The following is an 18,185-nucleotide window of genomic DNA, read 5'->3' as shown; positions in this document are numbered from 1 at the left end:
TTTGTACCAAATGACTGGAGGATAGCTAATGTAACACCGATTTTAAAAAAAGACTTGATAGGTGATCCTGACAATTACAGGCCAATACACCTAACTTCAGTACCAGTCAAATTGTTTGAATCTGTAGTAAAGAACAGAATTATCAGACACATAGATGAACATGATATCTTGGGGAAGAGTCAACATGGCTTTTGTAAAGGGAAATCATGCCTCACTAATGCTTTAGAATTTTCTGAGGGTGTCAACAAGCATGTGGACAAAGGTGATCCAATTGATATAGTGTATGTGGTCTTTCAAAAAGCCTTTGACAAGGTCCCTCCTCAAAGGCTCTTAAGCAAAGTAAGCAGTCACGGGATAAGAGGGAAGGTCCTTTCATGGACTGGTAACTGGTTAAAAGATAGGAAACAAAGGTCAGTTTTCACAATGAAAAGAGGTAAATAGCTGGATCCCCCAGGACCTGTAGTGGTACTTGTGCTGTTGAACGTATTCATAAGTGATCTGGAAAAGTGTGTGAACAGTAAGGTGTCAGAGTTTGTGGATGATACTAAATTATTCAAAATAGTTAAGTCCAAAGCTGACTGTGAAGAGTTACAAAGGGATCTCTCAAAACTGGGTGACTGGGCAACAAAATGGCAAATGAAATTAAATGTTGTTAAATGCAAAGTAATGCACACTGAAAAACATAATCCCAAAAATCTGTGCAAATTGATGGGTTCTGAATAAGCTGTTACCACTCAAAAAAGAGCTCTTGAAGTCGTCATGGATAGTTCTTTGAAAATATCTGCTCAGTGTGCAGTGGCAGTCAAAAAACCTAACAAAATGTTAGACACCATTAACAAAGGGATAAATAATAAGACAAAAAATATCATGATGTCACTATATAAATCCCTGGTACTTGCACACCTGGAAAACTGTGTGTAGTTCTGGTCACCCCATCTCAAAGAAAGATACATTAGAATTGGAAAAGATACAGAGAAATGCAACAGAGAGATTAGGGGTATAGAACAGCTTACGTACAAGGAGAGATTAAACTGGGACTGTTCGGTTTAGAAAAGATAAGAGGGGATATGATAGAGGTCTATAAAATTGTGAATAGTGTGAAAAAAGTGAATAAGGAAATGTTATTTACCCCTTCACGTAACACAAGAACCAGGGATCACCCAATGAAACTAATAGGCAGCAGTATTAAAATAAATGTGAGAAAGTACTTCTTCACATAACACAGTCAACCATGGAACTCCTTTTCAGAGGATGTTATGAAGGCCAAAACTATAACTGGATTCAGAAAAGAATTAGATAAGTTTGTGAAGGATAGGTCCATCGATGGCTGTTAGTCAAGATGGTCAGAGTTTCCTAAATGCTGTGGGTGTCCTAAATGTCTGACTACTAGAAGCTGGGACTGAACAACAGGGATGGATCACTCGGTAAATTGCCCTGTTCTTTTCATTCCCTTTGAAGCATCTGGCATTAGCTTCTGTTGGAAGACAGGATACTGGTCTGACCCATCATGGCCATTCTTATGTTCTTAAATAAGCTGTTATAACTTTGGTATAGTTGCTTATTATCCTATAGAATTATCTTCTGCTCAGATAAGTTTTACCACCAAGTTACTGTTACACTGTATGTAGATTTATCCATTTACAGAATTACTGTAGTAAACCATTTACATTCCATTGTTTTTACGACTTTAGACCTGGATACTAGGAATGTGCAATCTGAATAATATATTTCCTAAATGGAACAAATGTTGGCCTATTTAGAAGGTACCAAAACATTTGTTTGCATACTGGAAAAATTTTACTTCTGTTAAGATTACATGGTTCCCACTATACAACCAGCCTCCTGCTAGGGAACTCCTCCCCGCTGAAGCTTTGTATTATTATAAGTGAGGGGGTTGGATGATGGTCTGCAACTTTCTCCTTTCCTCGGCTTTTCTTCATATCAAGGAACTGCATCCCTTCCTTACCAGTTCTTCAAGAGACCTGGGGTGGATTCTCCTTCTTAACCATTTACAACAGACCATGTCAGCGATGGAAGTAGCAAAGGCTTCTGCTCTGTTGCTGAGCCACTGCACGGATCGCATCAGACATCCTTTAGGCTTTTTAACTAAGAAAATTCTCTGAGCCCCTTGCTGCTGGAGGAGAGCATGAGTCTCTGCTGTTGATTGTAGAACTTGTCATCTTTAAAAACTAAGGAGGGCAATGGTGGACCGGATCCTGAAATCAATGGAATCACTGATTTTATACCCTCGACAGAACTGTTCAAACATAGTGACAAATTTTTCTCTCTCATGCAAAAAATAATAAAATACACACATCAGCATTTCCCAAATTGATTGGGAGGCTGGCACCATCGTAGTCTGGGGGAGGGGACAGTAGACAACAGAAGCATTGGGATAAGTTATGCAGTGTGTGTCTGCATTCACCACATCCTCCACTTCAAATGTACTCTGATGGTACTACAAATTGCAGCCGTTTACTGAAGGCCATCCATATTGTATCTCTTCTCTTGTGAAGGTCTGTAATGTCAGCAGTCACGTGACTAGCACACATTTACTGTTTGCAGGTTCGGGCAAGCAATCACCAACCCAAGCTTATGTCTGGCTTCTTTGGTAGTCAGTTCAACATCTTCCTGTAAAGCATTTGCCGCTGGTCATTATGAGAGGCAGGATACTGGACTAGATGGACCTTTAGTCTGATCCAGTCTGGCATTTCCTGTGTTCCTGTTTTCCTATCTCTGTAAGCAGTGTAAAACTTCTTCTTTAATCGAGCCCAGTGAGCGTCAAATACAATTCGAAATTACAGAACAAATTTACAGTGGATCTGTAAGTATTTAAAATCACAGTGAGAACTACAACTTAAAATGTTTATGGTCTGGATAGAAAAACATCAGTGCTAAAGTTTCTCTGGTGACAATTAAATATTTAACACATACGTTTAATTTATCATGAGGGTAGCATACATACTGAACTGATAGAAAACCTATTTCATTTTTCATGTACTGGAAAAAAGATACTATTTCAGACTGAATTTTAATATCCCTCAGAAAAGCTTTATTTTGAGAGACTAATCCATTCCATTCAGCATTTTCAAGATATTCTTCCTGCAAGGAATTCTTTGGCTGCTAAACATTTTACTTCAACATTGTTGATTATCTAATTTTTGCATCCCATGCGATTTAATCGTGTATCCATGCAGGGGCACATTGTGCTCAGCCTATATATTTTAGTTCTGTCTTTCTTTTTTGCAATCTATTACTAGCCTTTAAATAGTCATCTAATTGCACGATATCAAAAGACATTGCAATTACTAACACCAAAGTGCATGCAGCAATATAAAGGTTACAGCATATAGTGCCATCACAAACCTTCTTTGAATCATTTATACTCATAAATTAAATGCCGAGTTAAATCTTCAGTGTTCACAGTGACTACTCAAATTGACATCAAACGTTGCTGCTAGTAAAATCATAACATAATTTTGTGTAGATTCACTCACATTTGTGCATTTTACATTAGAAAAAGACTGACAGCAAACATCCAGAAGTTAAGACCCAAGTTAGCTTTTTTAGTGAAGCCTGTGTTATGGAAGGGGTTAAGGTGTAGTATTTAACCCAGCCTTTGTGAACATTTTTGTCTTTCTTCCTTCCCCTCCCTTCTCTCCACACTGATGTAATTTTTTTATTACTTCTACAGGTTCAGTCCATGCAACGTCAATAGCAGCCTCCAGAGTGGAGCAGGCACTGTCTGAGGTTGCTTCATCTTTGCAGAGCAGTGCTCCTAAGCAAGGTCCTCTGCATCCTTGGATGACTCTGGCTCAAATTTGGCTTCATGCAGGTACTGGGAAAACAAAAACTACTTTTTTTTCTATTCACTAACCTGTGAAGCAGCAGGAATCTGTATTCATTTCATTCAGCAGGTCAGACTCTATTATCATTTCTCAACTGAAATTGGAGCTTTTAAGGACACTTATTCAAAGTGTGGCATTTTGTTGCATTTCAAGAGAGAACATTGTATGTTTAATTTATAAAACAGTAGTCAATAAGGATGGCATTTAGTTTTTAATTTAATAACCTTGTCACAGTGTTGTTGCATTTTCTAACTGCAGTTTAGACTGTATTAAATCATGGATTTCTAAAATTTCTCATTTGGCAAATTTGTCCTTGAGAATTAAGGGTTGCTGTGTTTTTGTGGAACTTTTTAACTAAACTTCAATCACCATAAGAATGTTTAATAATCTTGGGGTCCTAATAATAAAAATAATGCATATCATAGTTTGCTGAACTTAACCACAGAAATATAGTTTTAATGTGAGTTGCTTCTATCACTCTGCATAAAGGGGTACAATAATTAAAGTTGATCTTCCAAAATATATTCATTGGATGTGTAGGTTAAAAAAAGGGGAGACTGCTTTTTTTTTAAAGGGGGGGGGTGCATAGGTTTTTGCTGTTTTCCATGTGCAAAAATTCAGATACTTTTAATATATGCAAGTGCTTCTATTACAGAGGGAGGCAGGACAGTATTTATTAAAGCTATTGCTGACACACGTTAATCATTGTGGGCTGGATCTGAAAGGCACCTGTTCAAACTAATGCTGTAAACATGGTATTTAGTATTTCAATAAAGTAAAAAATTGGACATTTGTTTATGCTCCTTTCAAAAAGTCTGAATGGAGGTAGATGCAGTCCAATGGCAAAGCAAGTAATAGGTTGGGCCCAAAGCTTGAATTAGGCCTCTGGGCTGACTGTGTGAAATGCTTGCTGGTGCTGGCCAGTTGGTTGTTTTAAACTTCTTATGATACTTAAATTACTGAACTTTTGTTTTTTTAAAAAGGGGAAGATTTGGATCCTGGTATTGAGCCAAGCAGAGGAATGGAAAACACTTAAATAGAAAGCACTTGATTCATACATAAGATAGGACAGCAGTTTTATAGTGTGATTGCTACATGGTGGATCAGAACTTTGCAGATCAGTGGAGCGGTACCCCTGTCATCTTTGTAGTCGTAATGGTGTCTGAAGCTTCTGCGAAGCTAAATATCATGGAACATAGATGGCATATATCCCCTGGAGAGGGGCAGGCGTTTACAAGAATATCAGATATTACAACTGTAGCTGGAAGAAAAAACATTAGCACTGTATAAAAACTTTACTTGACAACAGAGTCACTGGAGTAAACAAACCAGTATCATTTTGCTTTTGTGACATCCATCCAATGTAAAAATGATAGTGGGGTTCTGATGTCTCCATTTCCTGGTTTGCCTGTTGGGATTGTGGTAGCATTTTCCTAACTGGTGAATGATCTGGAATGGAGTTTGTGCCCAAGAGTGGCTTGAAGCTTCGCACCAAACTCTTAAGTCAGAGAGTATCACTGATGGCAGTGTAAGGTTATAGTGCATTGTATAATGGTTTATGTGAAAACAGTGTTCTAATCATTCTTTTAAAAATATTCAATTTGAAAAGAAGTTCTTTGGGTGCTTGCTCATGTCCATGCCCATGTAGATGTGCGCGCGCTGCATGTACAGTCGCCAGAAGGTTTTTCCCTCAATGGTATCTGTCGGTCAGCTCCAGCACCCTGTGGAGTCTCACCCTCATGGCTTTGTATATAGGGGACTGCCACTCCCTCAGTTCCATCTTTCTGCCTGTGATGGTTGCTGGAGCTACTCGTTCTTGCTCTGAAAGTACTCTCCGCAGTTGACTTCTTGTATATTTTTCTGTAAATAGTTATAAAAAATGTTAGTAGTTAGTCTTTGCATAAGTTGCTAGTATAGAGTAGGACCCCGCTTATCAGGGTTCTCTCCTGCCCAGCACGAGGGAATGCCTCGGTCTCCGGGGTTTAAGCCATTCAAGGCTTGCGACAAGCCTATGCCTATCAGTGATCCCCACTCAGTTTGCCACAAGTGTTTGGGCGAATCCCAGCTGTGTGATCGTTGCAGGTTTTGTAGAGGTTTCAAGCCCGAGACCCAAAAAGTAAGAGACCAGAGACTTAAGTTCCTCCTGATGGAGGTGGCTCTTCATCCCTCAGAGCTGACTCACCCTGACTTAGCACCAAGCACCTCTGCCTCTGTGAGGAGTGCACCTGCTTCTGTGAGGGATGGGAAGCCCAGCCTCTCTGGCATAGGCACCAACTCCGTGGGTGCTCTGGGGCTGGAGGACCCACGGGGAAAAATTAGTGGATGCTCTGCACCCACCGGTAGCCAAGCTCCCGCCCCCTCCCACGCCCAACCTCCTCCTCCACCTCCTCCCCTGAGCACACCGCGTCTCCACTCCTCCGCCTACCTCCCAGTGCTTCCCGCCTTGCCACCACCAAACAGCTGTTTGGCGGTGTGCCGGGAGGGAGGGGGAGGAGCAAGAACGTGGTATGTTGAGGGGAGGAGGTGGGGATTTGGGGAAGGAGTCGGAATAGGGACAGGGAGGGGGTGGAGTTGGGGTGAGGACTTTGGGGAAGGGTTTGGAATGGGGGCAGGACAGGGGTGAAGTCGGGGTAGGGCCAGGGGTAGATGGGGGTTGAGCACCCACCGGCAGGAGCAGAAGTCGGCGCCTATGCTCTCTGGTACCAAGAAGAGATTCCTTGCCAGTGTTACGTGACTCCCGGCACCACCACAGGTCGCTGGTACAAAGGAGGTCAGCACAGGAGAGCACGTGGCACCACTCCCATTCGCCAATACTGCACAAGAAGCAGCACAAAAGCAGGCAAGGGACACTCCCCTACCTCAAAGTCCACCAGTCAGAAGGACTCTGGCAGAGTGAGACTGCACAGGGCCACTCAGGCTCAGTGGCTGCTGCTGTGGCACTGTTGACTCTGGCCCCAGGGAGGGAGCCATCGAGTCCAGTGCTGCTGGACTCTCCCCCAAGGGAGAGCCATAGGAGGGTGGGACTGGTGCTCCCATCTACACCAGACATATTCCAGGTGGCACAGGATCTGATGTCCCTCCCAGTGCTACTGTTGCCATCTAGACATGAGCCAGCACCGGAGGCAAAGCCAGCTACAGTACCGAGGCCCCGGGTGCTGTTGAAAGGAAATCCTGCAATGATGCAGCAGCATTGGTTGCCTCCATCCCAGCACCCTTGCCAGCACCGCACCCCTATGGTCCTCCAGGGAGTAAATCCTCGGAGCCAGAGCCCTATACCTCATACAGGAGTTGGCATCACTCTTGTATGAGGTATTGGACGGAGGATATGAGCCAGGGGTTGCCTCCTGCAGGCTGGCCAGCACAGTAACAGATTCCTGTAAATGGCCCTTTGGGACTTTGTGGAGCGCTTTCCATCAGTCCCAAGGACCCCAATCAAGGAGGTCATGCTCGGTGGCATCAGAAACTAGAGCCCTGCTGCCGCCGCATCCTCTAGTAGTGCAGGGGCAGGACCAAAAATACTGAGCCCAGTACCTCACATCACGGACCAGCACCACAGGACCCGTCAGGAGCGAATGGCCAAGAGCAAGATACTGGTTCTGGGATCCTTTTCCTCCTCTCTGGATGAGGCAGTTGCAGATATGTCAGTGGCACCCAGATAGGATGACCACAGGGTGCACCAAGAATTGTTGAAATGGGTGGCACAGAACCTGTGAATCCAGGTGAAGAAAATTTCTGAGATCTCCCATGTCCTAGTGGACTTTTTGGCATCTTTGGGCCCTTCTTGGGTAGCCCTGCCCCTGAATTCTGCCATCTTAGAACCTGTCAAGGCGCTCTGGCAGACTCCAGCCTCTTGCAGCCTACGGCAGAGAGTGTACAGTGCAAGTACTTTGTTCTCCCAAAAGGATTTTAGTATCTATCTACCCCTGCCCGCAGTCCCAGATCTCTGGTTGTCTAAGCATCGAACAAGTGCAAACAGCAGAGGCAGCAGGGACTTACCCTTAAAGCTAAGGATGCCAAGAAGCTGGACCTCTTTGACTGACAGACAACTATGCCACAGGAGGGCTCCAGCTTTGCATTGCTAACCAGCAAGTGCTCCTTAGCAGACACAACTTTAACTCCTGGGGTGCAATGACAAAGTTTAAGTTGGCCAAGGAAGGCAGGGCAGTAGCGAAGACGTCCCTGCAAGTGTCTCTGGATGTGGCTGACTCCGCCACACAAACCATGACCTTGGACTTGGTGATGAGGTGGTACTCTTGGCTTGAGGAAGCCACAACCGCTATCTCAGTTCTACCAGTCACAGCTAAGGCAGGACTATAGTAGGGGCTACAAGAGGGGAGGGTATAGTAGGGTGTAGGGGCTACAAGAGGGGAGGCCCCTTACTCCGCCCTTATCGACCCATGGATTGGGTTTGGCCAGGCAAGCATCCGGCTCCAAGCAGGCCTGTTGAGGGTATGTCTGAGGATGGCGTACCTGTTCTTTGCCAGGATCCAACCTTCCCTACTTTTGTGGACTGGCTATCCCAGTTTTACTGGGCATGGGCCCATATTATGTCACACTGTTGGGTGCTACGCATGATAATACTGAGATACACTCTGGAATTCAGTCAACAGTGTGCCCTTGTTGCCAAGAAGGCCAATGGCATTTTGGGATGTATACGTAGGGGTATTGCCAGCAGATCGAGGGACGTGATCGTTCCCCTCTATTCAACATTGATGAGGCCTCATCTGGAGTACTGTGTCCAGTTTTGGGCCCCATACTATAAGAAGGATGTGGAAAAATTGGAAAATGTCCAGCGGAGGGCAACAAAAATGATTAGGGGACTGGAACACATGACTTATGAGGAGAGGCTGAGGGAACTGGGATTGTTTAGTCTGCGGAAGAGAAGAATGAGGGGGGATTTGATAGCTGCTTTCAACTACCTGAAAGGGGGTTCCAAAGAGGATGGATCTAAACTGTTCTCAGTGGTAGCTGATGACAACAAGGAGTAATGGTCTCAAGTTGCAGTGGGGGAGGTTTAGGTTGGATATTAGGAAAAACTTTTTCACTAGGAGGGTGGTGAAACACTGAAATGCGTTACCTAGGGAGGTGGTGGAATCTCCTTCCTTAGATATTTTTAAGGTCAGGCTTGACAAAGCCCTGGCTGTGATGATTTAGTTGGGGATCGGTCCTGCTTTGAGCAGGGTTTGGACTAGATGACCTCCTGAGGTCCCTTCCAACCCTGATCTTCTATGATTCTATGACCCTTCTCAGAAGCAACTTCTACTTTGTGAAGTGCAAATGCTTCTGCAACTGGGCAGGGTAGAGGAGGTTCCTATGGAGTTGTGGGGCAGGGGGTTCTACTCTATTTCCTAATCCCCAAGGCCAAAGATTGTTTCAGACCCATCCTGGACCTGCAAAACCTCAACTAGTTCATGAAGAAACTTAAGTGCCTCATGGTCTCCTTGGCCTCCATTATCCCCTCCTAGGATCCAGAGGACTGGTATGCCGCCCTCAACTTGAAAGATACATACTTTCACATTTCAATCCTCCAAGACCACAGAAGATTTCTCCAGTTTGTTGTGGGTCAAGTTCACCATCAGTTCCCAGTACTGCCATTTGGCCTGTCAGCACCACTCCCTGCTCCCGTCTTCACAAAGTGCATGGCAATAGTCTCAGCCTTCCTGAGAAAGAAAAGAGTACAGGTGTACCCCTACCTTGACGACTGGTTGGTGGAGGCACACATCCAGCTAATACTGCCAGCCTTCCAGAGGTTGGGCCTGTTGACCACAGAGAAATCAATTCTTGTTCCTGTCCAAAGAATAGAATTCATGGGGGCAGTCCTCAACTCAGTCCGGGCCAAAGTCTTCCTGCTGGAATCCAGAGTCCAGGCATTAGGGTCAATCATTCAGAGCCTCAGAAAGCAACCTACCATCACATCACGAATCTGCCTGAAACTTCTGAGCCATGTGGCGTCCTGCACATACATTGTAAAGTTTGCAAGGTTACAGCTCAAACCACTCCAGGCCTCACTAGTATCCGCATACTGTCCAGGATTGCCTGGATATGGTGATCACGCTTTCCCCTCCTGTGATCACCTCCCTCTTGTGGTGGTTGGACGCAGGGTCTGTCTGCTTGTCAAGCATTCCAGCTTCACTTGGATGGCAAGTGCATGTCGGTGCTTACAGACAACATGACAACAATGTCCTGTATAAACAGACAGGGTGAAGTGCACTCCTCTCACCTATGTCCAGGAAGCCTTCCCCTTGTGGGAGTTCTGCATAACCTGCTCGATCCATCTGGAGGCTTCCTACCTTCCAGGGGATCAGTACGTGTTGGCAGATCGTCTCAGCAGAGCCTTCTCCAATCACGAGTGGTCTGTGCACTCAGATGGCATGAAGGACATTTTCCAGAAGTGAGGAACTCCCCAGATAGATCTGTTCACAAGAAAATACAACAGGAAGTGCCTGCAGTTCTGTTCCTTTCAGAATCACAGCCTGGTCTTGCTCGCAGACGCATTCCTTCTCCCATGGAAGGACCATGTTTTCTATGCATTCCTGCCTGTTCTGCTCATTCACAAGGTCCTGCTGAAGATCAAAAGGGATGGAGTGAGATTGATCCCGATAGTACCAGCCTGGCCACATCAGCATTGGTTCACCACCCTCCTGAACCTGTCGGTGGAAACAAAAATCACCTGCCTCTGTTTTCAAATCTAATCTGTCAAGATCACAGTCTCCTCCAGCATCCGAACATCAAGTTCATCTCACGACCTGGAAGCTCCATGGCTAAACCCCTCAGAGCTCATGTGTTTGGGCCTGGTTCAGGAGGTCCTGCTAGGAAGCAGAAAACCATCCACCAGGGCTACGTATTTGGCAAAATGGAAGAGATTCTCCATCTGGTTAGGCAACAAAATCGTGTATTCTGGGCTTTTTGCTTCACCTAAAGCTTCAAGGGTTGTCAGTAATGTGACTGGGATCCCAGGGGGCCACACTGAGGTTACTCAATTAGGGTAACCTGCGAAGAATGGGACAGACCATCCCCAAAGCTGGTGGATATTCCAATACTTAGATTTACCAACACAGCACAAAACAGCTTCTGGAATACCTTACTGGTTACCCAGAAGCCAAAACACAGTTCCCTCAAAGCAACCCAGCCTTGGGCTTACACCTAGACACCCAAGTCAAGTCAAATCCAAGACACGCAAGTCCAACTCAAATATGAAAGTTCTACCAATCCCAAAGGATTGGACACATCACCGCCCAAGTTAATGAATATGTCAGATCTTACCCAAATACATGCTTACATCCAATCCTTGTTAACTAAACTAAAATTTATTAAAAAGAAAAGAGAGTGAGTATTGGTTAAAAGATCGGTATACATACAGACATGAGTACAGTTCTGAGATCAGTTTCATAATAGAGATGGTGAGATTTGTAGTTGTAAAGAGTTCTTTCAGAATTAGTCCATAGGTTATATATAGTCCAATGTTCATATCCAGGGTGATCCAGGTGGGACTGGAACTCTGTCTTACAACTCAAGCTTCCCCTGCATAAAGCATCAAGCAGATCTGAGATAAAAAGGATCAGGACCCAAGGGTTTTTTATGCAGTTCCAGGCCTTTTCTTGGCAGCTTGGAGTCCTTAGGCAAACAATAGGCAATCATCGAGATTCTGAAGTAGACCTATTCCCTAAGCATCACTGGTAATTAGCTACACGGATCAACATAATGCAATTGCCTGTTTTCTGCCATTTGCAGGTGATTTGTACATTTTAAAGAGAGATCAATACAGTGATATCACTATATTTACAGATCATTTAAATGTTAAGATCTCCTTTTGATCTCTGAATTCACAGAATACAGCATAGACAGGAACCGTTTGGTTACATTGTTAATCTCGAACTATATATATATATATAAACACACAAAAAATCTATAAATATGTCCCTAAAGGTTAAATATGGGTCATTTATCCTGCAGGATGCTTAACCCTTTCTGGCCATCTGTCACAAGTATCTTCGATCAGATTTCACCTGGTGGCTATCTCAGCCTTTCACCAGGGGATGAAAGGTAGGTCCGTCTTCGCTAATGCACTCTGTAGCCGATTTCTTAATGGATTGGACAGGCTGTACCCACATGTGAGGCAACCAGTTCCACCTTGGGACCTCAACTTGGTGCTGTCGAGACTCACAGAGGTCCCATTCGAGCCTTTGGTAATATGCTCTGTACTCTATTTGTCCTGGAAGGTAGCCTTTCTGGTGGTCATCACTTCAGCCAGACAGTTCTGAGAAATCAGAGCCCTGACTTCAGAACCACAATGCACATTTTTCTTCAAGGACAAGGTCCAGCTGTGACCTCACCCAGCTTTCCTCCCTAAGATGGTGTCACAGTTGCACAATAACCAAGATATTTTCCTTCTGGTCTTCTTCTCAAAGCCACATGCCAATAGCCAGGAGCAGAGGCTTCACTTGCTAGATATCGGGGGGTGCCAGTCTTCTACATAGAAAGGACCTCATTTAGCAAGTCTACCCAACTCTTCATGGCAATGACGGATAGAATGAAAGGCCTCCCGGTGTCGGCCCAAAGAATTCCTTCATGGATTACCTCATGTATTTGCACATATTGTGACCTGTCAAAAGTCCCTGTTCCAGTCCTGATGGCACACTCCATGAGGGCACAAGCATCTTCAGCGGCTTTCGTGGCACAGGTTCTCATTCAGGATATCTGTAGAGTGGTAATGTAGTCTTTGGTCCTCACCTCCACAACTCACTACACCATCACACAGCAAGCTAGAGACAATGCTGGATTCGGCAGGGCAGAGCTACAGTTTGCTTGTTGTTGAACTCCGAAACCACCACCTCCATCTGCTTGGGTGTCACCTATGTAGGAATGGACATAGTCAAGGACTTGAAGAAGAAAAAATGGTTGATAACCTTTCCGTAACTACTGTTCTTTGAGATGTATTGCTCATGTCCATTCCCAAACCCGCCCTTCTACCGCTCTATTGTAGTTAGCTAGCAAGAAAGAACTGAGGGGGTGGCAGGCCCCTATATACAGTGCCATGAGGGCCGGAGCCGACCCAACAGATACCACTGAGGGAAAAACCTTCCGGCAACTGTGCACACGGCACACACACACCTACGTGGGAATGGACATGAGCGACACATCTCGAACAACAGTTACAGAAAGGTTAGTAGCCATTTTTTCCTGTATGTTTTTGATACAAATATTGACAGGGGTTAAGTGAGTATACAGTATACTGCAGAAATTATGGTTATGTAGCATTGTTTTTTTCTGTTTCCAAGATAGGTATATTAACTTAAATATTTGTCATTCATACACTGTAGTCTATATTAACAATACCTTTAGTAACAGTTGGTCATACGGTAAAAAGTAACCATATATCAGAGGTCTCTAAGACACCATGTCACTTAGCAAACATCACTAACTTGTTCATTGGTAGGAGTTTAACATAACTTTTTCAAATTGTTGGAGTTCTTTGCCATTAAGAAGTAATGATGTTTATTTTTAGTAGTGCTGTATTTCTTTGTATACTTAACTAGCCTTGTCTTGCATTGACCATTTTATTGTGCAGAAGTAATTAGGTAGCAACGCTGCCAAGTATTAATTATTTCAGAAAAACAAAAGAACCGAGAGCAAAAGATGTGTTCTATTTGGTTGAAGTGCCTACTAATTCTGACAGTTCAAAAAGAGGTGACTTTTCCTCCAGAGAATCACACAAAGATTTAGAATTGGAATGTGCCTGTAGGGATAGTCTGGTCACTTCCCCTGCATCATAGCATCACTTGTTTAAATATTCATAAGCCGTGCTAAACAGGTGAGTGTCTGTTAGATTTAAATATTTCCAGTGCTGATAAATTTCACAGCCTCCCCTTGCAACTTGTTTTATTGTTCAGTGCATTACTTCTTATTCAGTCCTCAATGCCTAATGAGAACCAGTGACTTGTCTGCAATGTGTGAATGCAAACCATGTCCTCCCTGCTGTGGGGAACCCTTTCCTCATTCCCATTAGTGGGAGGTAGTGAGGAAGCAAGTGATGCTGGCCTGGCCACTCTCTCCTCAGTGGCCCAGAGGAGTTCATTCCTGTACAGTCCATATCCTCCTGTTCCCCTCCTGCAGATACCCTGGTGATCAGATCTCCATGTCAGCCATTTCCCTGCCTCCTGACTGCAGTTACTAAAAAGATCAGAATAGGGGAAAGAGAGAAGAGACAACTAGGAAGGCCAGAGCACTCAGTAGGAAGAGAGAGGGAAAAGACAGAGCCACCCCAGTTGTGTGGAAGTGAAAAAGCACTCTTAGCACATAGATGAAGGAGAGAGGAGAGGGTGGAGAGAACAGAGCTCTTGCAAAGTGTTGCTTTCCTCTGAGCCCTTTCCAATTCATCTCTTTTATAAAGGTTACTTAACTCACCACATAAGGCTGGTATTTTGTGTAATGTTTCAGGGTGATGTACCTTATTTTTCTCAAGCATCCAAGTTACCTTTCCAACTGTGACATATAGTAACAAATAGATTTAGTTCTGCATCTTGAGAAAGGAGCATTTCCTGTAGATTGACTGTCAGAAAACAACCGTGGTGAAAGGCCAAAGAGCGGCAGTTTTTTTCAAGATACCTTAAAAGGGTTAATTATATTATCCAGCTGTGACAATAGACTGCTGTAAAACCTATTTTAAACTTAATTTGTGGCACACATTCTCTAAATAAAAGCAAAGATAACCATGTGGGGAATCACTTTCTTCTGATGAGGAGGCTACCACTGCGGCAGTGCTTTTTAACAGCCATTATACGGTAGTGTTGCATTATCTATCTTACCCTAGTGGAAGTAAAATTGCTATCTTAATTACATTAACTTGTGCATTAATATGATGTAAAAATGTACAGTTTTTCCTCTGGTTGCCAGAAGCTGGGAGTGGATGACAGGAGATTGATCAATTGGTGATTTGCAAGTTCTTTTCATTCCTTCTGAAGCACCTGGCATGGGCCACTTTCAGAAGACAGGATATTGGGCTAGATTGGGGTCGGCAACCTTTCAGAAGTGGTGTGCTGAGTCTTCATTTATTCACTTTAATTTAAGGTTTCACGTGCCGGTAATACATTTTTAATGTTTTTTAGAAGGTCTCTCTCTCTATAAGTCTATATATTATATTACTAACCTATTGTTGTATTGTAAAATAAACAAGGTTTTCAAAATGTTTAAGATGCTTCATTTAAAATTAAATTAAAATGTTGATCTTACGCTGCCAGCCCGCTCAGCCCGCTGCTGGTATGGGGTTCTGTTTACCTAGGCCAGCAGCGGGCTGAGCGGGGCCGGCGGCCGGGACCCCGGCTGGCAAGGGGCCGGCGGCCAGGATCCTGGCTGGCAAGGGGCCACTGCCGCTCAGGGGTTCCATCTGCCGGCTCCTGCCAGCCGGGATCCCAGCTGCCGGACCCGCTCAGCCCGCTGCCGGTCTGGGGTCCCGGCCCTGCCCACATACAGTGAGTACCTACCTTCTCCCTGGTTCTGGCCATTCTCTTCCTCTCTCTCTCTGCACTGAGCTGAGGGTGGGAGTGCTCTGACCACAGGGCTGGGGGTGAAGGAGCAGGCTAGGGGTTGGGATGTAGGGTCTGGCCAGGAGCTAGAATGAGGGGGGGGCTCAGGGTTGGCGCAGGAGGTTTGGGTGTGGAGCACTTACCTGGGCAGCTCCCATTTGGTGGGAGGGGTGCAGGTGGGAATGTGGGGGGGGGAGGTGCAGGAGCTCCCATTTGGTGCTCAGGGTGGGGAAGTGGGGGGTGCAAGAGTCAGGATGTAGGGGGGTGCATGGGGTGTGGGGGGCCTGGGTATGTGTGGGGGTGCCAGAGTCAGGGCTGGGATCATGGGGGGGTGGGTGAAGGAGTCAAGCAGAGGGCTGGGTGTGTGTGAGGGGGGTACAGGGCTCAGGACAGAGGGCTGGAATTGTGGGAGGGGGGTCAGGGCAGAGGGCTGAGGGTGTGAGGGGGGGTCAGGGCAGAGGGCTGGGGGTGTGGGCTGGGGTCGTGGGGTGCTCACAGCAGGGGGCTGGAGGGGATATGCCCTGCCCCCCCAAGGCCCTGCCCCCGCTTCTTCTCTGCCTCCTCTGGGAGCAGCGAGCACACTGACTCTGCTCCTCCCCCACCCCCTCCCTCGCAAGGGCCATCAGCTGATCGGCCAGCAGGGATGGAGAGGAGGAGGAGGAGGAGGAGGAGGGGTAGGAACCCAGCACACTGCGGGAAGAGGCAGGGGAGCCGGCAGGACCAAGCTTCTGCCTCTTGCCCCCACAGGAGGGGCAGGGAGTGGAGAAGAGCAGGCCGGGCTGGATTTTTAATGGCACATTGCTGCCTGCCGGGACTCTGGCAGGCAGCAGCGTGCCATTAAAAATGGGCTCACGTGCCGTCTTTGGCACGCATGCCATAGGTTGCCGACCCCTGGGCTAGATGGACCAATGGTCTCACTCAGTATGGCTGTTCTTATGTTCAAATCATAGAAACACAGCACAGCAGAAATATGTGAAAGGGTTTATAACTAACTCACCCTTATACTGACTCTAATATAGACAGACACAGCTCTTGAGAATATGGAATTTGTTGTTCTAATCGCCATGAGTTCAGGAAAGAGAGTTTTACTCACAAGTGGTAGAACCATGAGTGAGTTATGGTGTTCAATCTAAATAAATAACTGCCCTAAATGTTGGTAGCTCTTTTTCAGTTTCTCTCCCTTCTTTCTATTTGCAGTTGTCACAGATTTGTCTCCCCATTGCCACCACCTCACATCTTCAGTGTTCATTGTTATCAGGCAACCTCAAACTTTGAATAGATTTCCAAGGTTACACTGCAGAGGTGGAAACTCACTGATTTATCTTGTATGTTAATCAGAAGAACTCTTTATCTGATAATGCTGCTGCTCAAACACTTTTTAGTGTATCCCAACTAAGGAAACAGAAAGTACAGTACCGGTCTTCAATTAATACGCAGTGCTATTATTCTTTTGAGAGGTACGTGAAGACTGAATTCCCTTATAATTTCCTCTGTTTCATTACTATAGGATTTATTCACGTTAATTACAAAGCCACTAAATACATTAAAGGAAGCATGAAAATAAAAGTAAGTACAGAAAACATAATTGGATTCGTTCACACTGCCAATATGTTTTATTATAAAGAGATCATATGATAGCAATCTTAGCAAAACTCAAACATCCATCTTGGACAGGGAGTCAAGAACTTGAAGGCATTCTGTCCAGGGTGGGGCAAGAGAACCTGCAACACAAAACCACCATTTTGTTTTTGAGCTCATCCATTTTCAAACTGTAGTTCCCCATTTCTTCTTTGAGAAACTCCTACCAAGTCAGGTGACTTGTCAACCTTTTATGAATGGCTTGTTTAAACTTGCCTCACTGATTTTAGCATAGTAATTTTTCCCTCTTACAATGATTTCTATCTTAGTTGGATTAAAAGACAGTTTCTCTTCTCTTGCTCCTGGGGTACAAAGATGTTTTCACTCCTTTATTTGTGGATGTCAGACTGAATTAGCTCATAATGGATTGAGGTGCTTGGGTAATTAGATCAGTGGTTTGCCTTGAATAAATATTCTGTTCAGCAGCTAACAAAGAGTTCATCCTTTACATACATTCTTAAATATAGATTTCCAATCTCTTCTGGAATTTAAAATATTAAAAACATATCTAGAACACAACATGTGTATACTCTCGTAGTACATTAGTCTGTCTTTTTTAGGTTCCTTTAATTCTATTAATGGTTTATTAGTTACAGGAATACTTACTAGTTAACAGTGTCAAGCTTCTCCATATAAAACCATGCTGTCTCCCACCATTGTTTTACTATCTGTTAGTTCAAAAGAAAACCATTTCCAAAAGCTACACTGGCTTGCCCCTATCATTCAGGACTCATTGCTAGCATGGTTCTGACTTGACTCCAGACAATGAATACCAGAAACTGAACTGTGAGAGTTCTTTTAAGCTCGGACTTGTCTACACTGCCCCGCAGTTCAGACTGTGTGGATGTGAATAGCAGTATGCACCAAAGAGCTGCACTGTAACTTCCCCAGTGTGGATGCTGCAGGTATGAACTAGAAGGTTCTTAGTTCACATTAATGTAGTCTTGTTTGAAGAGGACTACTTTAATGTGAACTAGGAACCTTTTAATTCATGCCCACAGCATCTGCACTGAGGAGATATAGCACTGCCCTTTAGTGTGCACTGCCATTCACACCCTATAGTCCAAAAGCCCATGTAGACATGCCCTTAGCTTCTGCATGCTTATCTTTCAGTCCAGAATTGTGGTAGCAGCTAAAAATTACTTTTAAGTAGGTGGTTAATTTCTGCATGCTACTT

At 44.7% G+C, this 18,185-nt stretch overlaps 1 protein-coding gene across 6 annotated transcripts in view; it reads left to right on the top strand.

Moving 5' to 3' along the window:
* The window catches only part of TTC7B (tetratricopeptide repeat domain 7B), a 331,494-nt gene that overhangs the window by 236,651 nt on the left and 76,658 nt on the right, over positions 1-18,185 (top strand). For all 6 annotated transcript variants that reach the window (XM_074956113.1, XM_074956116.1, XM_074956115.1 and 3 more), the window contains one exon: positions 3,695-3,835. In XM_074956113.1, coding sequence (XP_074812214.1) covers positions 3,695-3,835 — 141 coding nt within the window. The remainder of the gene's footprint in view (positions 1-3,694; positions 3,836-18,185) is intronic.

The sequence above is a fragment of the Natator depressus genome, chromosome 6 (genome assembly GCF_965152275.1).
Source record: "Natator depressus isolate rNatDep1 chromosome 6, rNatDep2.hap1, whole genome shotgun sequence".
Lineage (NCBI taxonomy): Eukaryota > Metazoa > Chordata > Testudines > Cheloniidae > Natator > Natator depressus.
Note: the sequence above shows the minus strand (reverse complement) of the source record. Positions and strands in the feature narration are given on the sequence as shown.